We start from the raw sequence: 27531 nt of genomic DNA, 5'->3' as shown, positions 1-27531 counted from the left end.
TTAACCATATAGGATAAAATCACATCTTTAAAATTCATAAAATTGGTAACACATTTCTTTTACAAAAGTCGGAATGTGATTCTTCCTGAGATAATTTTTTAAAGAATGGCCTTGTCAGTTAACACATCTTGAGTATTTCTCGGAAGAAATACGGTTAACACATTTAAGTAAGGACTATTCTCTTGATGATACACTAATGCTCAGTCTTTGGATCAGCACAGCCAGCCATCTTGAGAAACCTGTGTTCTGAGATCTAGTCCCAGAGTTGACCCCTACCCCTCTGTGCTATTTAACATAATCAGCACTTCTGTCTGCACCAGGTTTCATTTATGTGAAGGGGTTAAGACCACAGAAAAATACCTGAACTGTGTTCTCAAACTTGTTGTTAGGCTTGTTTCTTAAAGTATTTTTTTATTGTTTTGAATGTAAGAATAAGGCTGAAGAGTTCATAGTGATTAATGTCTTCATAAAAAACAACAAACTGCACCATAAATTAATTTAATTATTAAAATCCTATTCTGTTTATATTCCTCTTAATACCGGACTTTTTAGAATAAAGTTTTATGCTTTCATTAATACTTGCCAGTAAATTGTAGTATGTCTGAATTTCAGATTATTTCTATGTATTTCATGATTGTTACAATCCACATTTAGTAACTTTTCTCAGAAAGACAACTGTAAGCTTAAGTTCATAAGGATCAAATGTTTTCTTTTACCACAGAAACATAAGTGAAAAAATGTTTGCGATTATTTTTCTTGCTGTTGACATTGATTTCTGTTCATTTCTCTTTAAAATTACTAAATAGAAAAGTAAAATAGTTTTTTCATTCTCTATTGTGGGAAAAGCTATCTGGGTATTCAAATATTATATAAAGTCTAAATATGTGATGGTGAGGTAGAAAGTTTTAAAATAGGAGAAAGGTTTCCACTGAAGAAAAGCAAAGAAAATCAGGAACAACTAAGAATAATGATTGGTTAAAAAATAATTATAATTAATTACTGCTATGTCTAATATTTTAATTAAGCATCTGATAATTTTTCTTTTAAGGTACGGCGGCGAAGTTCTAAAAGAGAAAGGCGATGAACAAATGTAACTAATAACTTTCTGTGTGAAAGCTTTGAGAAGCAGCATTTTTTTGTCAAGCTTGAGGCTAAGTAAAGCCTTTGATGCACAAAGCGGGACTGCTGGAGAATGGACAGTTGGAACTTCCTTTGATGACCTCATGTGTTTGTGGTCACAGCGCTTTAGCCATATGCGTGGTGATAACATTGACTATGGAGTCTTGTGGAAGTGTGATGTGCGATGGCTATGTAGACATAAACTAAAGAAGAAACTTGTAAATATATTTTTTCTTTGTCTTTCTTTGTTTCTTTCTTTTTTTTTTTTTTTTTTAATGTTTCTGACTTCTAAAGTGCTTGTATAGCTTTTATCTGCGGCTTTAAACTGACAGTACCCAGCTGTTTATTGGATCTATTGATTTGGAAAGAGTTTGTTAGGATGGATCTTAAGCAGTAATCTGTCAGTGTTTGTATTTGTATTCTCTGCAATTTTACTGTGAAAAAAATTTTTTCAACAAATGGTGTCATTTTCTTGATGTCATTGTTTGTTGGAGAGTTAAATGGTCTCTTTCCCTTGTGTATCTTACCTAGTGTTTACTCCTAGGCACCCTTAATCTTCAGAGGTGCTAAATTGTCTGCCATTACACCTGAATGATGCCTCCGATGGGAGGACACCACGCAAATTGTGAAATAGTCCTGAAGTTTGATTATTTTACACCTCAGTATTGGTCTCAGAATTTTCTGGCCTTTCATGGCAGTGAAAATTTTAAGAAGAGAGAGATTTAAAATATTTTAATTTTAAAGAGTGTGTTATAAAATAATGTACTGAATTCTTTATCCCATTTTATCATCATCCCTTTTCAGTTTTTATTAATCTACTGTATCAATAAAATTCTGTAATTTGAATTAGTTTTTAATAGTCTAGAATGTTATTGTGTATAGATATTTCCTCTTGAACATTATGTTCAGAAAATGCAAATTATTACACTATAATATAAAATCTGATATATACACATAGAAAAGTTCCAGTTCTCCATAACAGTGTAAATCAGAAAGTAAAAATTTTATTGATGCAGTGTCTTTATAAAGCTGTTCTTGAAAGCAAGTGTTTTGTATTTTATAGTGAGTTGCATGTTTATGAAAAAGTGCTGAAAATGGGATGTGCTCTTTTCTGTAAATTCATATTTAGCCATAGTATATGATAGATTGCCCCATAACATAGTTTTTCATCAAGAGTTTATTATTGTACTTTATTTTGGAGCCAAAAACTTGTTTTGGGGGGAGGGACAGGGTGGGAGTGATATATCCAACTATCTGAGCTACTGTAGGTATCACAATCTTATAAATTTTGAATGAAATTCATTTCATCTACATTGGGAGAAGTGGAAATTTATTTGGATTTAGAACAGTTTTTTTTTTTTCTTCATTGTAATCTGCAAAATATAGGAACAAATTACTTAAGTCAGTATCCTTTATACAGTTTTGTAAACTGTATTATGAACCAAAACATCAAAGTTACTACATAATGCTTGCCTAAATTCATTGTAGTATTTCAGGTGCTGTTCTTTTATTTTTTCCAGAGTTAACATCAGAAAAGAAAATCATATCCTAACTTATTAAATTTATCACATTGAATAATGGAGCATTTTCACATAATACACCATTATGTTTAAGGTATATTTCCAAGATTGGTTATAATAGATGGGGGATATAATAAAGAAACTACTATTTTGGAAAATGACATTTTACTATTTTCCAATGTATATCACAGTTGATGTGGTTATTTTTCTTTTAAAGACTTCTTCATGTTTATGAAACGGCCTTTTATTTTTTAAAAAATGTTTCGAATTGTGTCTTAATCTCTCAATATTTAACTATTCTTCATTTCCAACAGTACTGACACCAGTGATTATGGGAGGCTGCTGTACAAAGGCAGCTAATGTTGGACCAAGATACATTGGTTTTTAACCGTTTCATGAGCTCAGTTCTCCCAAACACGCTATTTGTATCTCAGCAGTACAAAAGCATGTTTTTAAATCTATAAAATAAAGAATAAGGGATAGCTTTGTATTTTTGTCATTTACTAAATTGCACCGGAAATGTTTATGGAAGTATATCTTTAAGACCATTTTATAAAACATAACGAAAAAATGATTGTGGAGGATTTTTATTTGCATGATCATAGTTAATCAAATTTCATTGCACATTAATTCTGTACATCAGTTCACAAAAAATGTTCATTGTAGATTTTGTTTAATGCCAATAAGTCTGTAATTTTGCAACTTGTCTGTTCACTTTTTGGGAGGATTATGATGTAAATTTTCCATTTTTCTGTAGAAAAATAGGTGCAATAATGATCAAAGTTTTGATGTCCTGAGTCATCATCTTAGGGGATTATTTTATTATTATGTTTAAACTTAACATTTCATGTGCTAACATTTGGAGAGCCACATACTATAACTAAAGTAAAATTAAGTATGTATTCAACAGTAATTGCTAACAGTGGTTAGCAAACTCTTCAGTGATAATGTTCATTTTGAAAAATATGTACTGTATAAAATTAAGAAAATATTTGACTCACTGTAACAAGTTCCATTATGAAAATCTTATGATTCTTCAGTGAGGTTATCTTGCTGCACTCTGTAGCAAGTTCATTTAATCTACATTATAATAAGATTTCTTGCTGCAGTGCAACAGGAAGCTTTTTTTCAGTGATCTCCACTGTATATGTAAATTACAAATGTGGCTGTAAAACTTGTTCCAGGTATTAAAGGTTAAATTACTTTCTGTATCTTCTTACAACTTGTAAGTTTGATTTTTAAGATTTCCTTTTGCCCATTTGAAGAATGTCAGGAATTTAAGAATTTGTTTAACTTAGGCATATCTCCCCCACCACATAGTATTATGTCACCATAATGAACAATTGGTATTTAGATAGATAACCAATTTCAGACACATTTTTGGATTTTCTGTGAAGTTGAATAAACATGAAAGCTAATATGTAATTGTATTATTTTATTTATGTGAATCAATATATATATTTAAATATGTTTACTAAATGAAGAAAGGCACATTTTGATGTTTTTTTTTTTTTTTTTTTTTGGAGACTTTATTGCGTAAAAAGGAAATATATTACCCAGTAGCATTTTTTCAAGCTTTTTGTTTAAATTTCTCATGTAAAATTTTGGCTAACAGAGATTCCTAAATACTATTTAAGTTAAAGGATTGCATAACTGAAGAAAATAAATGTTATCATATGAACGTTAAAAGTAAGCACTGAGAATATAAGTTGCTAGTGGCACTTTTATTCATTTGTTCAAACATTTATTGAGTGCTTACTATGTGTTAGGCTAGTTACAGAGGATAAAGTGTGATCTAGATAGAATTAGTCCCTGCCCTTGCAGAGCTTATATTCTCCACAAGGGGGTGGGGGGAATAAGGAAACAATAACTAAATATATAATATAATGTCATTGTGAAAAGTGTGGTGAATAGAAAAGGAAAAGCAAGATAGACAGTAGAAATGATTGGAGGAGAAGCTATTTTGTATACTTTGGAGCTGTGTTACTCAGTACATAAACTGTAGAGTTATGCCTTTATGATGAAGTTATACTTCTATAATTATAAAATGTCACTTGATATCTGTACAAATACTTCATGCCTACTTTGTCTGATATTAATATAGCCATACCAGTTTTGTTTTGTTTGCATGACAAAACTTTTTCTGTCCTTTTATTTTCAACCTATTTATATATATTCTTATGTTTAGAATGTGTGTTAACATTTTATACTTTCGTCTTGTTCTTTTATCTAGTCTTAGAATCTTTGTTCTTTAGAGTGTTTAGACTGTTTACTTTTGGTATAATTACTGATATCGTAGGTTTTAAGTTTATCATCTTGCTATCTTTTTTGCCAGTCTTTTCTGTATTCCTTTATTTGCTCCTTTCCCTACCTTCTTTTGACTCAGGCAAGTACTGTTGACCTTTGAGCAATGTGGGGATTAATGGTGCCAACCCCTACACAGTTGAAAATCCACATAGAACTTCTGAGTCCCCAAAAACATAACTACTGATAGCCTACTGTTGACCAAGAGCCTTACCAATAACATAGCTGATTAACACGTATTTTGTGTGTTGTACGTGTTAGATGCTATATTCTTACAGTAAGTTAGAGGAAAGAAATTAAGAAAATCATAAAGAGGAGATAATACTTTTACACTACTGTACTATATCAAAAAAGGATCCCGCTCAAACTCCTGTTGTTCAGGGGTCATCTGTACTTAACAACTATTCTGTCTCTTCTATTTGCTTTTTAGTTGTACTTAGTTGTATTATTTTTGTGGTTACCGTACAGATTAACAGTATCTTTTTATGGCTTATTATATTCTGTGTTACATTAATGCTTTTACTACCTTCTGAACAGTTCAAGAACTTTAAAACAGTTCAACTCCATTTGCTGCCTTCCTACTCTTTGTGCTATAGTTTTCATATATTTTGTGGTTATAAATCCCACAATATCATTACTTTAAATAGTGTTCTTTCTTGTTTACATATACATTTTCTTTTCTCTTTGCTATTTTTTTTTTTTTTTTTTTTTTGGTGATAGTTTTGTGGTGTCATCTTAATTCCTTTTCTGTCAGCCCGGGGAGCTTCTTTTAGTACTGCCTACAGTGCAGGTCTTGTGGTAGTTAACTCAGCATTTGTTTGAAAGGTCTTTATCAGACCTTCATTCTTGAAGAGTATTTTCTTTGGAAACAGAATTCTAGATCAGCAGTTTTATTTGTTTGGCAGTTTGAAACTTTGCATTCTGTTTTCGTCTAGTTTTCATATTTTCTGTTGCAAAGCAGCTGAAAACCTTTGCTCCTTGTAGGTCCTGTGTCTTTTTCCTGGCTTTTAGGATTTCCTCTTTGTTTTCAGCAGTTTGGCTGTGGTGGGCCTACTTATGGTTTTCATTTTATTTATCTTGCTTGGGGTTTACTGAGCTCTGGGATCTGCAAGTTGATATATTCTGTCAGTTTTTTAAAAATTCTTGGTCATTATCCCCTCACATATTACTTCTACTCTATTATTGCTTCTTTCTGACACTCCAATTATAAATATGTTGTACCGTTTATGTCCCATGTGCTCTTTATTTTCTTCCCTTTCTTTCTACTCTTGTTTTCTCTCTGTGCTTCAGGTTGGATATTTTCAGATTTGTCAATCTTGTGTTCTGCCTTGTGCAGTCTTCCATTTAGCCCATCCAATTAGTTAACTTCAAATACTGAATTTTTTAGTTTTAGAAATGTCCAGTTAATTATATTTTATAGATTTCATTTCTCTATTGAAAGTCTCTCCTACTCTTTTCCTTTTTTCCCCCTTCTTAACAGTGCTGGCAGAGATTTGAATTATGTAACTAACTCCAACATCTGAATCATCTGTGGGTCTTAATCTATTACCTGATTTTTCTTTCTTGATTATTAGTCACATTTTTCCTGATCATATTTCTTTCTCCCTGTATCTAGGGCTTGTAATTTTTTTATTTTGTGCAGGACAGTGTGTATAAAAGAACTGAAGGATTGAGGTTGATGTGATTCCCCCCCCCCCCGGGAGAAGATTTACCTTATTTTGTTACACATTGTAGGGATTGATCACCTCAATCCATGGAGTTGGGCTTGGAGTACAGCTTTAGTTAGATTCAGTCCGTTTGTTTCACAAGTCTTGAGGGTAAGACTGTATTATGTATGACAGGCCTTTTCCTTTAGCACACCAAGACTATAGGAGATTTCATTCTGCCTTTCCAGCCCAGCCTCTTGGTGGGGAGGCTATTTTATATAGGATAGTCAAAGAAGATTCTTTGAAAAGGTGACATCTGAGCATGAACTTCCATTATGTGAGGGATAGACACTGTGAACACCCGGGAAAAAAGTATTACAAGGCCAAAGGAAGAGTAAGTGCAAAAGTCTTCAGGGAAGAATGAACTTTGTATCAGTAATTTCAAGAAGGCCAATGTTTTTGAAGTGAAAGTGAGCATGGGATAAAGGGGTATGAGGGAAAGTCAGGAGATTTCGAAGAGCCAGATTATAATTGTGTATCTCTCAGGAGTTGTGTTTAGAATTTGATGGAAATCCATTGTAGGACTTTGAGTAGGGGAGTGGCAAGAACTGGGCTTTTTGTTGCTATTGTTAATTTGAAAAAAATACAGTTGGGCGCCTGGGTGGCTTAGGTCATGGTCCCAAGGTCCTGGGAGCGAGCCCCACATCAGGCTCCCTGCTCCTTGGGGAGCCTGCTCCTCCTCTCCCCTGCTTGTGCTCTTGAGCGTGTGCTCGCTCTCAAATAAATTTAAAAAAATAATGTATTTTAAAAATAAAAAAATAATACCATTGACCCATGAACAAGGTGACGTTAGGGGCACTGATATCCCTTCCTGCCCCCCCCCTAGAAAGTTGAAAACTTGTGTATAACTTTTGAGTCCCCCCAAATTTACTGATAGCCTATTGTTGACTGAAAGCCTCACTGATAATAGTCAATTAACACATATTTTGTATGTTATATGTATTATATACTGTATTCTTACACAATAATAAGTAGAAAAAAGAATGTTATTAAGAAAATCATAAGAGAAAATACATTTATAGTACTGAATGTATAGGGAAAAAAAATCCATGGATAAAGTAGACCTGCACGGTTGAAACCTGTGTCATTCAAGGGTCAGCTGTTCTTGCAACTCAACATGTCCACAATACTGAATACATAAACTTTCCTTCCTATATCTGGTCATCTTAGTATATCTGAAAATACAACTCACATTCAACTAGTAATACAAATCAGAATTCTAAAAATTTCCCCTGACTTTTCCTCTCCCTTACATGATTATCTAGTCCTGTTGAATTTATCTCCTGATTATCCCTAGAATTTTTCTTTTCTTTTTTTTTTTTTAATTTAAGAGAGGGGGAGAAAGTGGGAGGGGCAGAGGGAGAGAGAGAATCTTAAGCAGGCTCCACTCCCAGTGTGGAGCCCAATGTGGCACTTGACCTCACAACCCTGAGATCATGACCTGTGCCAAAACCAAGACTCAGACGCTCAACTGACTGAGCCACCCAGACACCCCAAATTTTTCTTTTTTTCCCACCAATGTAATCCTTTTAAATTCTTAATCATTTCTTGGCCTCCAAACTGGTGTGCTTACATTTACTCTTGCTTGACCTCAAATTCATTTTCACAGTGTAACCAGACTGTTGTGAAATACAGTGATCCCATCTACCCAGTAATGACAGCAACGACAATAATAAACAGTATAAATCCGGCAACCCTTTGACAATTTGCCATTGTCTTTAGGATAATGGGCCCCATCCTAAAGCTCTGCATCTTTGGTCACTCCTCTCCAGCCAGTCTTTGTCATCTGTGCCAGCTACACTATTCTTTCAGTCTCTTGCACTTAGTTGCCAGAGGTATAAGCTATTAGGGTATATACAAAACTATATAGACATTCAAAAGATAAAGCATATTCTTTTGTCTGTCCGGAGCACTCTTCCTCCTCCTGCTATATTGGTTTCCTACTCATACTAGAAGTGAGAATTTTCCCTAAGGGAGCTTTTCTCGATTTCTGTGATCAGGGCAAACCCCACTATTAATGTGCTCCCTTAGCTTACCACTCCATAGCACTTAACACAGTTGGCATTTGGATTATTTCATTGATGCCTCCAGAATCCTCAACTGAATGAAGACAGAGATGATATATGTTTTTGTTAACTAGTTTATGTCTAGTGCTCAGTACAGTGCGTAGTGCACATAGTGCTCAAAAGATGTTGAATAAATTACATTAGTCAAATTTGGATAAATTACAGACATTAAAATGTGTTTAAGGTCAAGGAACCTGATAATTGTGCAAGATACCTTATTTAAATCTTTTCATCAATTAGCGTCTCACCTAGTCCTTCCTGTAGTTCTGTGTGCTAGTTGATGCTGTGTATGCCCTTTCACAGGTGAGGAAACTGAGCATCAGAGATTGTGGTTGACCCGAGATTTCTCATCTCTGAAGTGGTGACTGAAGATTCTACCACATCTGTTTAACTCCAAAGCCATGCTCTTTCTATGCTACCTCAAATATTAATCATAAAATAGACATTGATTGAATAAATTTTAAAGTAGTGATAACATAATTCCTTGGTTGGGATTTCCTAGTCACGAGGATGAATGTAATACTGGACATGTTTTACTGGATACGCTGCTACCTGTTTGCTTACATTATCTCCCATTAGGAGAAACATGTATTACCAACATTTTACAAATAAACCTAGACTTGCTCAAAGGTCACGGAATAGAACTATTCAGAATTGATGGTCTTAACTTCTTAGACTATTGATTTGGAGTAGAATTCAAATAACTTAAAAGCATATAAAATGCTTCAGGCTGAGATCTTAGAAAGTGATGGATAAAAATGTAAATTTCATTTATTGCGCTTAATTTACATTCTTTTTTATTTTAAGAGAGAGAGCATGAGTGGGGGTGGAGGGGGGGCAGAGAGAGAATCTTAAGCAGGCTCCATGCCCAGCACAGAGCCCAAAGTGGGGCTTGATCTCAAGACCTGAGATCATGACCTGAGCCAAAATCAAGAGGCCTTAACCAACTGAGCCATCCAGGTGCCCCCATAATTTACATTCTTGAGCTAATGTGTTTAACTGGGTTCACTATAAAATCTGCATTATGGCCCCTGAGTGCCTATAGTTTTGTATAAAAATCTTGGGTGAAAAATCCCCAGAGAGAAGACAATACAGTTAACACCTTATAGATAACGTGCGAATGTTTGGGGGTTGGGTGCATACTAGATCTGTTCATTTGGGAACCAAGAGACCCATTTGGCTGAGGTAGAGAACTTTGCGTTGTGGTTGGGTAGCGGGGAGATACTTTGCACAAGTAGTTGGAGAGAACATGGGGTAGGGCTTTAAATTCTAAAGCCAGCTAAGGGAGCTCCTGATGACTTTTTAGAGCAAGAGAATAAAAATATGAAACTCAGGACATTTAACATGACAGCTTTAAAAGAGTGTGTAATATAGTTAAGGGACTATAAACAGAGGGTCCAGTTAGTTAACTATAATATAAGAAGAGTAGCTTACTAGTTTGCTCTGAAGAAGCAATTACCTTGTCTTCAAGATTCAAACCATTCATAATGGGAAATTGTTAGAACTAAGTTCTATAGTTCCATTATTCAGATAGGCAGACAACATTCACATTAACAGTTAAACATTTTTGTTTCTATTTAAAAATTAACACAGGAACTTCCTAGATACTTTCCTATAGAAAGGAGGTAGAAACAATACATTCAGAGCAAAACATGGAAATCACTCTTTAGTTCACTAGATCAGGATTTCAGTCCGTTGTACTTTCTCACTCCTATATACATATTATCTTTTATTTTTATGTAAGCGGGATCATAGAATACCTTTCTACAACTTTCTCCTCTACTTAATGTTCTTATAAGGCTATCAGAACATAGGGGTTTATCTCACTCTTTTAACAACTGCCATGATTTACTTAACTATTCTGTTGGGCATTTGGGTTATTTATATTTTTCACTGTTAGAAACAATGCAGTAAATAATCATCTCTGTATATGTCTTTGTGCTAAGGTGCCAGGTTTCCTATAAGAAATAGATTCCCATGTAGAGAATTGTGATGTTCCTTTAAATTATAAATTCTGCCCAGTTGCTTTCTGAAAAGTGTACCAATTAATGCTTTTTAAATTTTTGTCCATCCAGTGGTTCCAGAATTAGTTTGTTTTCATTTTCTTTTCTTCAGTTAAAATGGAACTGCATTGTTGCATAGGTTTTCATTTGGGTTATTTCTGTTCTATGGATTACTTGTTCTTATTCTTTGCCCATTTTTATATTTAATATGGGTGTTTTTTTTTTATCACTGTTATCTCTAGGTAAGAAGGGAGGAGGTAGGGATGGGTATGGACTCTAGCCACACTGTGTTACTTTTCCGTACAAAAAGGTACTGCTATTTTGAGCTAGCATACAATAGTCCCCTCTTATCTGGGGTTTCACTTTGCAGTTTCAGCTACCCACGGTCAGCTGCGGTCCCGAAGCAGGTGATCCTCCTCCCGAAGTATTGTCAGACACCAGTAGTAGCCTCACGCTGTCACAGTGCCTGCATCATTCACCTCACTTCATCTCATCACATACGCATTTTATCATCTCACATCATACTAACAACAAGAGTTAAGTCCAGTACAATAAGATATTTTGAGACCACATCCACATAATTTTTATTACAATGCTTTGTTATAATTATCAGTATTGTTAATCTCTTACAATGCCTAATTTATAAATTAAACTATACCGTAGATATGTATGTATATGGAAAAAACATAGTGTATATCTAGGGTTCATTCCTATCCACATCAGGCATCCTCTGGGGGTCTTAGAATGTACCCTACTGTGGAAATGGGGGGACGGCTGTGTGTGCTAAAAGTGGGCTTACCATCTTTCTTTACTTATTCTCGCATTATTCTCTTGCTTATTAAATATGTGGAGGATACCTTCTAGTGAGTCACTTATCTTTCAGCTTTTTAAAATGGCATTTTCTGTCCTATAATACAGAAGTTTTCCCCCTTTGTGACCTCAAATTTGTGAGTAGTTTTCATTATGGGTTTTGTGCTTACTACAAGATTCTGAAAATATTTTCCTGTTTTCTTCCAATACCTAGGGCTTTTTTTTTTTTACGTCATTTAATCACCTGGGGACTATTTTTGTATATTGTGTATGATTGTGGTGTAACTTAATTTTCTCTTAAGTATATAGTTACTTTTCTTAATACAGTTTATCGTATAGTTTCTCCTCTCTCCTGCTTTGAGATGCCACAGGTATCATGAACAAAGTCTCTTTATCTACCTGGATCTCTTTGTCCATGCCTGTAACCAACATCTAATGTAATTACTATACCTATATAACATGTTTTTATACTTGGTCTGAAAAATTTTCCTAAGTTTAACATGTCTTCTTATTCCTGGCTTTTCTTGTTTTCTCTTACTTAAAATACCAACATCTTTACAATAATACTGAATCTGCTCACTGAGATAGGTTTTTTAAACAGCCTTCCCTTCAATACAATTTTATTATTTTCTTCATAAGACTGGGCTTTGCATCTTTCAAAAAAATATTTTATGCAGTTTAGTATCATTCAAACATTGTTATTATTATCATTTATTTTCTAATTGGTTATGCCTGCTATGTTGTTTTCAGCCACTTTGCTGAAGTTGTATTGGTTTTAACAGTTTTTCAGTTAATTCTCTTGGATTTATTAGATAGATAAACTCTCTCCAAATAGTTATGTCAGTATTATTTCAAATCATTCTGGTATTTATAGACCATGTTTTTCTGGTCTAATTGTGTTGGTTGGCACCTCTAGAGTACTGTTAAATACAAAGCATCCTGCCTTTTTCCAGTTTAAGAAAATTTCTACTTCTGTTTAATCAGGCCTATTAAAAAATAAAATTTGGAGTGTGTGTTGAATTCCACGTTTGCATAACAGTTTATGTTTTTTTAAAATATAATTATTAATTTAACAAATTAGGTATACAATCATCCTTGCTTTGGTAGGATTAACCCAGCTTGGCTTGGTTGTGCTGCAAGTGTGCTAACATTTTACTTAATATCCTTATATTCATGTTGAGCAGCAAGGTTGGTTTATAATTTCCTTTGTTATGTTATCCTTATTTGAGTATTGGATAAGGGGTTTTGCTAGCCTTCTAGAGTTAGTTGAAAGGTGGACTATTTTTCTATGAAACGACAGGAGTTATTTATTTCCTGAAGTCTTGATAGAGCTTACATTTAAATTGTACGTGTTGCCTTTTAAATTTTATTTTTTAAAATTCCAAGTTAAAAATATTTCAGACATCCAGGAAATAGTATAGTAGACCATCATGATCTCATTCTCCAAGTTTAAAAGATGTTAACACTTTTTTTTTCAGTTCTCACCCTGCCCCCACCCCCAATACATACACATGTTTTCTCCTCGCCCTGTGAGTGAGCAGCAAAATCTCTCAGGAATGTTTACCAATTGATGTTGCGATGTTTCTTTACTGTGTTTTAAGAATAAACATTCCATAATTATGTCACAGGTGCTGTGGAGTGTTTGAATTTACATTTGTCCCTCCATGGGGACACTTTTAGTATATGTGCTATGCAAAAGCTGCATCCTTCTTTTGTTTTTAATAAGAATAAGATATTAAAAGTTGTGGCTAAGGCTTATAACCTCTTTCGTCCTTTTGCACTAAGAGAGAACTATGCTGATATTAATGTGTGTCTTTCCCATAAGTGTTTTCATCCTCATTTTACACATGTATATTTTCTTAAAAATACATAAGACTATTTTATGTGTTTTTAAATATTATGGAAAAAAGCCCATTGTATCTATAATTTGAAACCTGCTATTTTTCACCCAGTACTGTGTCTTTGAGATCTAGCCATGTCGATACCGTTGATCTCTCCATTTTTTTCACAATTTAATCCCTGAAATTGGTATGCTTCTTAAATCAGTAATGTCTTAAAATTGGCAGCATTTCTTTCTTAATGACAAAAATAATGGTGTACCTTAAAATTGATGTCATCTAAGATTTGATTAAATCCTGTAGTTAATTCCTCTTAATTGCTTTTATAAAGCATTCTATTGTTTGATTATACCACAGTTAATCCATTATAAAACACAGTTAATCATTTATCTTGATGGATAATCAGATATTTTGCACTTTCACTATTACAAACCAGTGCCAAAGTGAACGAGCATCCTTCCTTCATAAAAACAACCATTCTGAATGGAAATGCTGAATTTAATGAATAAGGATGTGCTACTTTTAGATATTGCCAAACTGCATTCCAAAATAGTTGTATTACTTTATATACCCACCAGGGATGCATAAGAGCTTTTGTTTCAAGCTTTTCATTTTTAGACTTGTATCCATTTGAAATTAACTTTGTGTATGCTGTGAGTTAGGGGTCTTATTTTTTACAAATGCATTAGCCTTCACCTCAACACTATTACTTACTAAATACTTGATTCTTTCTACTTTTATTTAAATGCCATATCTGTCATATACCAAGTGCCTTTATATAGTGACAATGTATTAAAAACTGTATTTATCTTTATAATGTTTCTAGGCTCTCTTTTGTGTTCCATTAGTTTATGTATGTATTCCAACAACCAGTATATTTTCATATTATAGTTCTGTAGGAAGGCATCTCCCTTATTAATACTCTTCAAAATTGTCTTGACTTTTGTTTTCTCACATGTCCACATGAATTTTAAAATCAAGTTGCTAAATTCTGGGAAAAGTCCTTAGGATGTTTATTCAAATTGCACTGAATTAAAATTTTATTTTGGCGAGGGGTGCCTGGGTGGCTCAATCGTTAGGTGTCTGCCTTCGGCTCAGGGCGTGATCCCAGGGTCCTGGATTGAGCCCCACATCAGGCTCCTCTGCTGGGAGCCTGCTTCTCCCTCTCCCATTTCCCCTGCTTGTGTTCCTTCTCTCGCTGACTGTCTCTCTCTCTGTCAAATAAATAAATAAAATCTTTAAAAAAAATTTGGGGAGAATGACCTTCTTGATACTGAATCTTCCCATTCATGAATACAGTCAGGTGGTTGGTGTCTGTCTTTTATACCTATCAGTAAAGTTGTACATAACAGTCATGCAAATTGTATCTTTCCTTAAAATTGCTTTTCCTAATTGTTTATTGCTGGTGGATAGGAACGCTAGTTTAATCTACCTTTATTCCTTTATCCTGAGTCCTTTGGGGCCTAGGCCAAAGCTATTTTTAGGAGCTGAAGCTCTTATTATCTTTTTAGCCTCTTTTATGGTTACTTAATACAAGTTTTTCACTTATTCCTGAAATGAAGTTGTGGTAACCTGTATTTTCTTTGGAAATTTTGAATGTCTGGATTTTAAAATTTGTTGATAAAAGTTTTTAATAGGTAATTTTATTTTATAAATCTCCTCGGCAGCAGCTCCATGTATTTATTTTTTCTTGACTGGAAAATCTTTGGCATCTCATGTTTTTCCTCTGTCCCCAGATTTCATTGAAGTTTTCTAAGAACCAGCTTTTGGTTTTATTGATTGTTTTTGTTGTTGCTTGTTATCTTTGTGACTTCTACAATGATCTTCATTTCTTCTTCCAACTGTACTTGAATTTATTCTTCTTTTTGTCTCTTGGGTTGTACACTTCATTCATGTACCGCTAGTCTCTTGTTTTCTAATATAGACATTTCTAAGTACCGCGTGATTACATTCCAAGGGATTTTTGTTTTGTTTTTGTTTTTTTGTAGTGTTCCCCTTATTACTCCTTTCTAAATAGCTTATAATTTTAGTTTTGATGCTTAAGCTAGGTGGTCTTTCATTTTCTCCCAGAGAACTTTTAAAAAAATTCTGAACAGATAGGTTTGAAGGTAGGGGGAGTGTTTTTATTTTATCATCTTTTCGTGATTAATTTTCCATTTAAATGTGGGTCAAGAATGTCATTTGTGTGATTTTGCTTCTTGCTCTGTATTGAGAGATTTTCACATGTGTGTATCCATACATGTCTGAAATGAAGGTTTGTCCACAGTATTTTAGGCACCAAATTCTGTATATGAATGTATGTTTTAGATTGAGCTTGTTTATCAGATTATTTAAATTTTTGTATCTTGTTTTTATTATCTGGCAAACCTGTTGGTTTAAGAGAGAGAGTTCTGTTGATATCCCCCATAAATATTGTGAATATGTCATTTTTCTTTATATGAGTTTTTATATATGTCAAAGTTGTGAGAGAGGGTCTATGGCTGATATATATTCTTGATGGATTGCACCATCTCAACAGTATAAAATATGTTTTCCCCTTTAATGCTTTGCTTGAGTTATGTTTGATTTTAATCTTGCTACACTTTTTGTCGGTATTCGATACCCCTTTTACCAACCTTCATGCATCATTCTCTTTTACATCTAATTTTGAAACAACATATAGCTATCTTTATTATTTCTTTTCCTCCATTTTCTCTGTTGTTTCTGGAATGCTTTTTAGATTTCTTTCTTTTTTTTTTTTAAAGATTTTATTTATTTATTCAACAGAGATACAGACAGCCAGCGAGAGAGGGAACACAAGCAGGGGGAGTGGGAGAGGAAGAAGCAGGCTCCCAGCAGAGGAGCCTGATGTGGGGCTCGATCCCAGAATGCCGGGATCACGCCCTGAGCCGAAGGCAGACGCTTAACCGCTGTGCCACCCAGGCGCCCCTCTTTTTAGATTTCTAGAGCTTTTCAAGTTGTCTTCCACATCTCAAATTTTCCTTGCAGTACTTGTCTCCGGTATGTGTCTTGGGCTATGGTTCTTCCTAAAGATTTGTCTTTTCTTTCTAGAATTTGTCAAAATTTCTACATTTCTTTTTCTTGTCTTACTGTGGATTTACCTGCAGTGTGTGTGTTCTTATATTATCTGCTTTCATAAAATAATTTCAGAAAGTAATTGCTAATAATCAGTTTTCTGTCTGGATCCAGTGGAATCCCTTGATTTCAGCACTTATGTTGTATTCCTACTCATTTTTCTTTCTGTTTGTTTGGGGGACTAAAGTTTCTTAAGCTTGTGCTTAATCCATCTTTGAGCCTTCTCGAGCTGCTTAAAAAACAAAAAACCTAGTTATCTTTAGCAGTCTGTGCTACTACGACTTATCCCTGTAACTTGGCATTGCTTCAGTTTTTCAGAGCTTCTGCTATCCAGCCCGATTCAGAGCAACTCATTTTATGAAATTGTTATTGGGATCATCGATGACCAAATCCAACCCTTTCTTTTCAGTTCTCTTTTGCATAATTTCTACATAGCATTTGGTTTTCAACAGTGTTAGAGGATGGTTTTCTTCCTACCTTTCTGAATGTCATTTTTACTGGCGGTTTATCTTCCTTCACCCACTCCTGAATTGGCATTGTAGGTTAACGTCAGAGTTGTCAATATTTTGCCCTCTTTCTAAAGACAAAAAAAAGTTTTACTGACCTCTGGACAGTAGAAATGGTACTCTTAGAAATCACTGATTGAGAACATTTATTCATATGTGGCCATAACAGTTAAGTGGAGCCATATCATAAATGTATTTAACTTATACTGATTTTAGAAGCTATTCCCTTTGGAAGATGGGATTCCACTATCTCCTTTAATCCCCACAACAACATATGCTGTAGTAAGATTGAATAAGAAGGCAGATATTTAAACAATGAAGTAAATCTTGCAAAAAGCAAGATTCTCCATTCACCAGTGTTTTCATAGTTACCTTAGAGGCAGAGTTGTTTGAATACCCTGACATCTAAATGTACATCCCTTTGTGTTTTTCTTAGGTTTAAGATATTGATTCTCAAATTTTAGTGTGTACTACTTTGGGTTATGTATACAAAACCATGGGAGATGTGAGGGATTTTCAAGGGTGCTTTTGACTATACCTAAATTTATATGGCAACGTTAGATCTGCCGCACTCAATAAATTATTCTTCTCCACATGCACTTGAATGATATTACTACATATATGGAAAAGACATTTATTGAAACTCTGGGTAAATGTAGGTCTGTTTATTCCTTGTGTTAATGCCAGGTGTAAAGGAAAGTGTAGACAGATAGCTAATAGAGCCTCATGCTGCCGGTTTTGCAGATGTAGACATGCGATCTTGGGCAAGTCGTTGTACGTGCTGTGCTGCAGTTCCCGCATCTGTAAAGTGGGAGTAAGTGGCTTTTAAAAAAAATCTCAAAGTAAAAGTCAAATAAAATGCAGTGCATGAAAAAAGAAAAAAAAACCTGTAAATGATAAAGCCCTTAGTTATCAAGAATTCAGTTATCAGGATAATTACCCACTTTTGGACAAGAGAGTAATAGTTGGTTCTTAAAATATGTGTAACTGAAAAAGCAAGATACACAGGGAACTGAGAGTGAGCATGTGTGTGTGTGTGTGTGTGTGTGTGAGAGAGAGAGAGAGAGAGAGTATTAGGGTGCATATATTCCGTGTTTACTGCTTTAGGGCAGAGGTAGGGGATATCCAAACTACTTTGCCATCCTCTTACAGTATCCGCCTTTGGTGGTGTCTTAAATCCCCGACCTCTGTTTACCGCCCAAATTATAGTTCACCTTGCCCTCTGATCCTGTTGTGGCTTTTTCCAGGGTTTGTTTTTTGTTTTTGTTTTTTGGGTTTTTTTTTATTGTGCTAAAAGACACATCACACAATTTGCCATCTTAACCATTTTTAAGTGCACACTTCAGTGGTATTAAATATATTCATAGTGCACAACCATCACCACCATCTAGCTCCATAACTACTCTAGCAAAAGTGAAACTATACCCATGAAACAATAATTTCCCATCCCCCCCCCCAGCCCTGGAAACTGCGATTCTCCTTTTTCTGCACGATTTGACTACCCTAAGTGCCTCATATAAGTGGAATCCTAAAGTATTTGTCTTTTTGTGACTGATGTATTTTCCTTAGCATAATGTCCTCGAGATTTAGCCATGTTGTAGCATGTCATATTTCCTTTTTCCTTTCTTAAGGCTGAATGATATTCCACTGTATGTATGTACATATGTCCCACATTTTGCTTGTCCAACTGTCAGGGGACATTTGGGTTGCTCTTACATTTTAACTATTGTGAGTAATGCTGCTGTGAACATGGGTGTTGCAAATATCTATTTCAGACTCTGCTTTCAATTCTTTTGGGTATATACCCAGAAGTGGAATTGCTGGATCAGCGAGTGATGCTATTTTAAAATTTTCGAGGAACCTTCATATCGTTTTCCACAGTGGCTGTACCATTTTACATTCCCACCAGCAGTACATAAGGATTCCAGTTTCTCCACACCACTGATCCTGTTTTGATTCCTATTTATTATGTCTTGGTCTGTAATCCTATCCAAACCTGAATCTGAGACCAGGCCCTGTCCCTTCTTGCTTTACCATCTGCTTATGACCTGTTAAACTTCAGCTTACCCTTTTAAGTGGTGCAACTTGATTACACTGTAGAAATGCCATTGTTTTTCTGGATACCTAGGATATGACCTTCATGGATTCTTATTTGTCCCACCTTTTAAAACCAGGAGACTCTATTCTTTCTATGCCACTGCAACTGTTAAAAACAAAAGGATTGAAATAAGTAGAAAATTTAAAGGTAAAGAAACAGCTATAAATCTATACACAGATAATGAAGACTATCTGTCAAATATTTTTTGACTAAAGGTGAATTCCAAGAGCATCATGAAAGAAGGCCTCAAGAAAGAATTCTCCAAAATATTCACCTCTCTGAAAAAGTCCACTTAAAGACCCTCTGGTAGGAATGCCAAGATGATCATGGGGCTTGGTTAGACCCACGATAAGTGCTGGAAATGAGAAATTTCATGGAATCACTGCCCTTTCTGCATTTCAGCCTCCAGATGGAGAGAGCATTGATCTGAAAGTGAGAAATGGCCAGGGAGAATCACAGCTGCACAACCCCCTTGCAGTTGGTGACTGAATTCAGCTGAGAGAAACACCAGCTGGATCTCCAGAAAATCTGTGACAAAGGCTGTACTGTGAGCCATACTGACCTCTTGCTCTGTGGGGGTGACGCAAAAACTGAGTGTGGATGCTCTCCCTCCCCCCCCACCCCTTGGTGAGAGTGTATTCTGAAACACTCTTCTGAAACAATTAAAGCTGTCAGCTGCTTCAGATAACCAATTTCCCTTATCATGTCCTGTATAGTGTAAATAGAGGGCCTGGGTAGAATTGCCACCATCAGAAGATGACTAATGGGCAGAAAGGAACCAGCAGAATGGGATAGTCACCACAACCCAACTGAACCCTTCCTACCCCCAGAGCCATCCCCTCCAAAGGAACAGAATAAGCGAAAGGCAGTGAAGAATATCTGTCAAAAGAATATCCCAGGAAAGCAGATGTCAGACATTCTCCATACTCTCAACGAAATGCAAGAACTCAGAAAAAGAGCCCAAAGAAGTGATGAGATTGAGAACATGAAAACTAACCTGCAAATAATTAGAGATAAAAGTATATCAGGGATCAGAATAAGGCAGATCTAATAGATATATGTCCTTGAAATAGAACCTGCCTTTTCAAGCAGCCCTGGATCATTTACAGAAATTGGCTATCATGCCACAAAGAATCTCAAATTCCAAAATTAGAGATTGATTAAACCCAAAGAAATATCTAATTACTTGGAGGGCTTTCTTTCTTTCTTTTTTTTTTTTTAAAGATTTTATTTATTTATTCAACAGAGATAGAGACAGCCAGCGAGAGAGGGAACACAAGCAGGGGGAGTGGGAGAGGAAGAAGCAGGCTCATAGCGGAGGAGCCTGATGTGGGGCTCGATCCCATAACGCCGGGATCACGCCCTGAGCCGAAGGCAGATGCTTAACCGGTGTGCCACCCAGGCGCCCCGCTTTCTTTTTTTTTTTTTTTAATACTCTCATGTCAAGGGAAAAAACAGGTGAATATCTAGAGAGCAACTATAATAAAAATGCCACGAATCAAAGGTAATTTATGTAGACCTTATGGTTGAGAATGTGAACTTCACAGCCAGAACCTGATGGGGGTTCCCAGTCATACTGCATGTTAGATGCGTAACCTTGAGCAAGTGGTATAACCTCTCAAGTTCTCCATTTCAGTGGATTAGAGGAAGGTAAAGAAGGACCTGACACATGGTAAGTGTCAAAATATTAGCTATTGGTACCATTTTCTAAGTGGCCAGTGGGGCTAGAATGGAGTAAAGAAGGGAGAGCGTGTGCAAGGTGAAGTCAGAAATGTAGGGAGCACAGATATAGGGCCTTGTAGGCTGATGATAGGACCAAATCTTTTACTCTTGAGTGTGATGGGAAGGCATTTGAGGTTTTGAACTTACACTCTGACTTCCATTTTTAAAAGGATCCTCTGGTCAGATGATGAGGACAGACTGAGAGAGGAGGGCTGAGACAGGAAGGCTAGTTAAGGAGACTATTGCATTAATCTGGGTGTTAGATGACTGGAAAGGCCATGATGGACTGGGATGGCAGTTATGGATGCAGTCAAAAGTATCTGGATATATATTGAAGGTAGAGCCAACAGAATTTGCCGATATATTAGAAATGAACCTGGCCCAGATGCTGGAGAGATGGAGTTGCCATTAACTGAGGAATTCCTGTTATTTCTGAAGAACAAGGCTAAGCAATAATGAGAGAATAAATATCCTTTTCTAAATATGGGATCGGACTCTGAGGAATTAGGAGCTGTGCTGAACTCATAACTGAACTTTAGGGGAATGAGCCTGCTCCCAGATCCCAGTTCCGTGAGCCTGAGCTGACACTTGGGGTCCTACATTCACCTTGTTCACGAACTAGAGCCCCTCTCCTTCAGGAGCCTGTGGTGACTGGACAGGTAACAGTGACAAACATCTGGTGGAAGGTGCCAGAAGGAACCAAGATGTGGCATTTTATCTTGTGGTTAAGGTATGGGATGAGAAATCCCCCTTGTGAGATATCCACGCAAGTTTGGAGGCCACTGAGCCTCCAGATGGGGAGTCAGTTGGCCCCAAGCTTTAGAAGAGGGAACCACGGCTCTCCTTGCTGAGTGCAGAGAGGAACAAATGGAGCAACAGAAAATGTGTGAAGGAGAAATTTTTCAAATGAAATTATGTTTACTGTGTGATCTCACCTTATTACGGCCTCATTAAAAGTTACAGTTCCTTGCTGAGATTGGATTTGTTTGGGTATACTGTGAAGAAACAGGGTTCTCTGCATTAACACGAGGCAGAATCAGAGCCACAGAGACACTGGGTTACTGTTTTTGGGTTTGGTAACTTGGAATGTCACAAGTGACTTTTCATAGGGCACTGTCAGGACAGCATGGGGGCGGAGGGGAGGGAGGCTGAAGCCAGAGTGGGTTGAGCAGATGGGAAGTTGGGAAATGGTGACAGTGGAGACTGATTTGGGGAGTTTGGATGATAAGCCAAGAGGAGAGGGCTTTTTTTTTTTTTTTTTTGAAAGAATAGATTAAGCTTGAACATCTTTTCTCCATTAGATGTACATATTTTGGGGTTCCTGCCCACAATCTTTTTAAGGACACTGCTTGGCCCACAGCCCCTACTGAGTCTCATGAGATTGTTTTTCCTCTGACTCTATGTGACCGTGACCGTGAAGGGGTAGCTGATTCACAAGTGACCTATGCATTGTGTGATCTGTGTCAGAAGATAAGCCACACCCATTTGAGTTTTCCTCTAGGAATCTGAATTAAAAGACACAGTTTCAGTGAGCTGTGGTTAGTAAATACAAAACCCCTGGGCCACTCTGGGCCACATGCAAGAGGAAGCGAAACCCTCAGACAGATGTGGGTGAGAGAGAGGCTGGTCTCCAGAAGTGAATTGGTTCCTGCACCTTTTGAGTTCTACGGCCTTAACAGAACCCTCTCTCCATTTCCTGTTGCTCAAATTTGTTTGAAGGGATTTCAGCTTCTCCGAGATGAAAGGACCCTAACTGGACCAATCTTCCTCGGTCTCTTCGTTTTCAGCCCCTCCCTGCTCTGATATGTTGTACAGGTAAATACCAGGGTATCTGTGTGCTGTCTTCACCATGTTATTGACCACGTCCTGCACAATAGTGTCAACTCAGGGAGCCCTTCACAGCCGGCCAGGATGTGGCCTCATCCCGCTTTTCCAAACATCCCTCCACATTTTCTAACGTGAACTCCTCCGGCCAAACTGGATAGGAACACCTATCCCCCCAACACCCTGTGTGTCAGCACTCTTGTGCCTAGATTCTGCATTCTACTTGCCCGTAATCTGTGTCCTTTCTAGTCAAAGTGTGGCCTCACTGCAGCACGGTGGGGCATCACCCAGGCCCGGCTCCAGACCTCCTGACTCAACCTGACAACCCGGGGTAATTGGAATCCACGTGAAAATTTGAGAAACGTTGGTCTATGCCGTCTGTGTAAATCTCCCTCTTGCTTTAGGTCCCAACCTCAGGGCTATCTGCCCCACTCTATCTTTCCTGACCCTACAGTGATTGCTCACCTCAACCTGAACACCTGTAGCATGGTCTGAAGCCAGTAATAGCTTTCCTGAGTGCTTGCTGTGAACGGGTCACTCGAGGAAGCACTTGTATGTATGTGCCACCTAATTTATCCCTCAGAACAAGTCTATGACGTACTGTTACCTCCATCTTACACATAAGGAGCCAAGACTCGGAGCAACTCACTATGTTCAAACAGCTGGTGTCAGAAACAGCGTTCAAACTTCGATCTTTCTGATTCTGAGCCCACAAAACTTTTCATATATCCTTAAAAGACTAAAAGCAGACACGCTAGAGCATACAGATCCAAATAAACACTTCAGAGTCCTAACTGTGATGACGTGTTATTCTCACTTTGCAAAGTACAACTATGAAAGTATCTACAGAGGAAATTAACAATTTCAATTACGCTGATGACTTTAGAGACAAACCACGTGTCGCCTGTGCTACTTGTCTGATGCTTGATGTTTTCACCTTTTGAAGATGGAACATCTTGTCCCTGTAATTTTTGTAAAGCTTGAATAAAACAGAAACTCTTAAATTTTAAAATATCTACTACTTAAAAATGCCTCAGTGCTTTACACACACTAAAGACACAGTAAATATGTATTGAACTCATTTGATTCTCACAATAATTGTGTCCTTGTCATCCCTAACTGAATCCCTGATAGCATACCCCAAACTGAATTCCTGATCTTTCCACCACACCCACATCCAAGCCTGCTCCGGCCTCACCTCTCCCTTTGTCGGTACCAATTTTATTCTTCCAGTTATTCAAGGCCCAAGCCCTAAAGTCACCTTTGGCTCTCTGATTCTTTCTTGCACCCCTTCCAACTGCCAGGAAGTCCTATTGACCTAAAATATATTCTGCTGCTGCTGTTCTGTGGTCCCAGCCACAATTACATGGTACCCGGTGTGTTACTGTACTAGGGCTGCTGTGACAAAGCAGATGAAACACCAGAAATTTACTGTCACACTTCTGAAGGCTAGAAGTTTAGTCCTGGCAGGATTGCTTCCTTCTCAAAGCTGTGAAGGAAGCGTGTGTCCCAGGCCTTGCTCTCTGGCTTGTGGATGGCCATCTTCTCCATGTGTGTCTCCATGCCCACTAATTTCCCATTTATTAAGGTGCCCATCATATTGGATCAAGGCCCACCCTAATAACCTCAACATAATTTAAGTATCTGTGAAGACCCTATCTCCAAATACAGTCACATTCTGAGGTACTGGGGGTTATGACTTCAACATATTGGGATGGGGGACACAATTCAACACATAACACCTGGACTCCTGTGGAAGCGCCATCCCTGGTCTCTCTACGTCTCCGCTTGTCCCCTAGAGTCCATTCTCCACACATAGCCAGAGTTATCTTTTTTTAAATGAAAGTGATATCATATTTCCCTTTTTGCTTAAGAACCCTAATGCGTCAGCATTGGAGTAAAAGCCTACGTCCTTACCGTGGCCTATGTGCAGGGCCCTGTGATGGGTCTGCCATCCCATCTCTGCCTTCATCTCCCTCTGTTCTCACACACTCTGCTTCAGCCCCAGGGGTTTCCTCGCAGTCCTTGCCATACATACAAATGTCCGTATTATGCTGCTTGTATATAGTATTTCCTCCGCCTGGAATAGTGTTCTCTCAGGTACTGGCATGTCTTGTCCTCATCTACTTCAAGTGTTCAAATGTTTCTGACTCAATGAGGCCTTCCCTGAAATCCTTATATAACATTGCATCTCGCACCCCAGCATGCCTTATGGCCCTTTTATGCTTTATTTTTCTCCCCAGAAGTCATCACTTCCTGGCATACTGTATTATATGGGACACTTCCATTTTGCGGATTGTCCTCCTCCATTTGAATGTGGCTCAGTGAGGTTTGTTCTCTGTTGCATCCCCAGGGTCTAAAACAATGTCTACTCGCTGGCAGTCAGGACACATGTATAGTATGAACAAAAGAATTCTCATTTGATAAGTGTTGAAACTAGAGAACAGAGAAGTTACGCACTTTTCGAGGTTACACCGAGCTGGTAGAGCTTGGATTAGAACCCAGGCAGCCTCCTGGTTCAAAGCTCTTTGTCCCATAACCAGACCATAAATATTTTCTTTGTCATAATGACATCAATACGTATGCTAAATAAAGCTTTAAATATAGGCTGAGTTTTCATTTTCTAGCCTGTCTTCTGCTCAGCAAAGTTATTTCTGTTCTAATAGCCAAGTTAGAACATTGTGTTGTCAGTCTAATTGAGCCAACCCTAACCCGTAGAGCAGGTCCCTCAGCACAGTCCCCAAACACAAACTCTCTCAGCTGACTTGGTGGCTGCATCTGGACAATTGATGATACCAATATTATTTTATATTACATAATTTTCATTTTTATCAGGTTGGAAAAATAAAATATTGTGGAAAGGCTTGTGACAAAACGTCCCAAACTCTCAGGATAATATATCGCTTGAATGCCACCCCCCTCCATTCCCCTGCACTCTCTCTCCGAGCTTCGCGTCCTCCTGTGTGGTACTAGTTCTGTGACTTTTCCTTCTCTTGGGCGAAATCTGTTTCCTAGCTCTCATGTCTTCTTCTTAGATTATTTCGTACTTTTGCCAGAACTCATCTGCCAGGAAAGGGTAATGGAAAGTAACCTTTGTGAGTACTTGCATTTCTGAAAATATATTTATTCTTCATTCACACTCGATTGTTATTTGCCCACAATGCAGACCCCCACGACAGTTTTAAGACCAACAGGGGAAAGGGAAATACATTGGTGTGGCGCTCTGGAAAATTCCATCTGCCATAATGAATGAGTTTGCAACAGGTGTATTTGCCTCTTTTAGTTTCTGGCTCCTCCTTCCTTGCCTGGTTCCCTGATGCCTAGCTCCATTTTTCCTGTGACTCCTCTCGAGCCTTTGGAAATGTTGACCTTTCTGACCCCTGACCTTGGGCTCCATCCCATGCCAGGGTCAGCTTTCTTCCCCTTGGCTTTCTGTTTTGTACCTCACTGCTACCCTCAGCTCACGTGTCATCGACACTCTGATTAATTTGTCTGCAGACCTCAGGAAGGAGAACTCGGGCTTGCACTCACAGTAATCTAATCCAAAAGACAAGCTCAACAGAGGCCATCAATCCCCCTTTGCTTGTAAAGCTTTGTACTTCCCCTCCTCCAGTCTACAGTGTTCCCTGCTGCAAAGAAACCTAAAGGAAAAGCATTCAAACACAGAAAGCAAAGAATTTAAAAGAAAAGGAATGCATTTGAGGTTTGTTTTTTGGCAGATTATTTCCAATATGGAGCTTCCTTTACAGACTGGTGTGTTTAGAGACCAGTGCATAAGGGGCAGAACGGTTTAGAGCTCAGGAATGCGAAGCCACGGCCACATTCAGCCACAGCAGACTGAATGGAAGTCCCCCCAAACATGGCATTCCTGTGAGTGGGAACGTGCGGTTTGAGCACGGGGTAGAACAGATATACGGAATCTTACATACAAGGGAAGATACAAAATAGCTGAATGTGAGAGGGAAAGGGATTTCTTGGGAGAAAAGCTGTGTTGTGACAGCCCCTCTCCCCTCAAACACACAAGTAGTCCTGGGCTTGCTAGGCCGCAGGGGCTGGTGTTGGCCTGGAGGCCCAAGGCAGCGGGAGGGAGGCTGTACCCAGCATGCCTGAGAAGCGAGGCCCTCCCCTCTGTGGGCCTGGCTGCTCCCCAGCACACAATCGTGGGCACCAGATGCGGAACCTGGGTAAGGGAACGACTTGGGGTCATTGAAAAGAGATCTCGTCCGAGAAAGTGGCCTGCTGGAGTCAGGATTGCTCAGCAGTAAGAGTCGTGGGGGTTTCCAAGAGCGACGAGGAGGGGAGTCCAGCACGGGTGGATGAAGGAGAGGCGCCCTGAAGCCGGGAAGCTCAGCAAGGGTTACTGACAAACCCACTCAAGTTCCCATGAAGGAAAGAATCTGCCAGAAGCATCTGCCAAGCCCGGAGACCTTGCCTACCACATGTCAGAAGTAAGAGCCTCCTTTCCCTGGTCGCTATGTGCTCCTTACCCTCCCCTTCAGGATTCACCACGACGCCGTCAGAAACAGTCCGCAGGCAGTGGGGGCAGCGGGAAGGAAAGAAGAAACGGAGCACATGCTCTCCTTAAACCTGGGCCCCCACCTGTGACCAGGCTTTGCTTAGTGGGGAGGGGGTGGGGGGTGATTTGGTGTTAATTGATATATTGGACCAAGCATTCCAGGTTGGAATATGAGATATACGACTTAAAGTAATCATAGCATTTCATGTATTTAGCAATGGTCATAAAGGCCATGGGCTTGCCCTCATTTTCATCCAGTGGCAAGGGCAGTACTCTCCCCATCGTCTAAGTCATAAGGTAGGGTAGGAGACAAAACAATAATATACAGTCGCATCTTGAATGCGCCTCACTAATGACAGACCAACGTGCCACTAGTAAGCGCTTTGGGAAGATTGTTCTATGCCTGTACCCAGAGCGCTCAACT

The 27531-nt window shown here is 37.9% G+C and overlaps 1 protein-coding gene across 6 annotated transcripts in view; it reads left to right on the top strand.

Moving 5' to 3' along the window:
• PDS5B (PDS5 cohesin associated factor B) overlaps positions 1–4057 on the top strand; it is a 187081-nt gene extending 183024 nt beyond the window's left edge. For all 6 annotated transcript variants that reach the window (XM_026493117.4, XM_026493115.4, XM_048215552.2 and 3 more), the window contains one exon: positions 1049–4057. In XM_026493117.4, the coding sequence (XP_026348902.1) occupies positions 1049–1084 (36 nt within the window). In that variant the 3' untranslated portion in view covers positions 1085–4057. The remainder of the gene's footprint in view (positions 1–1048) is intronic.
• Positions 4058–27531: the final 23474 nt, after the last annotated feature.

The sequence above is a fragment of the Ursus arctos genome, unplaced genomic scaffold (assembly GCF_023065955.2).
Source record: "Ursus arctos isolate Adak ecotype North America unplaced genomic scaffold, UrsArc2.0 scaffold_10, whole genome shotgun sequence".
NCBI lineage: Eukaryota > Metazoa > Chordata > Mammalia > Carnivora > Ursidae > Ursus > Ursus arctos.
The sequence above is the reverse complement of the archived record's forward strand: the minus strand, read 5'-3'. Positions and strand labels throughout refer to the sequence as shown.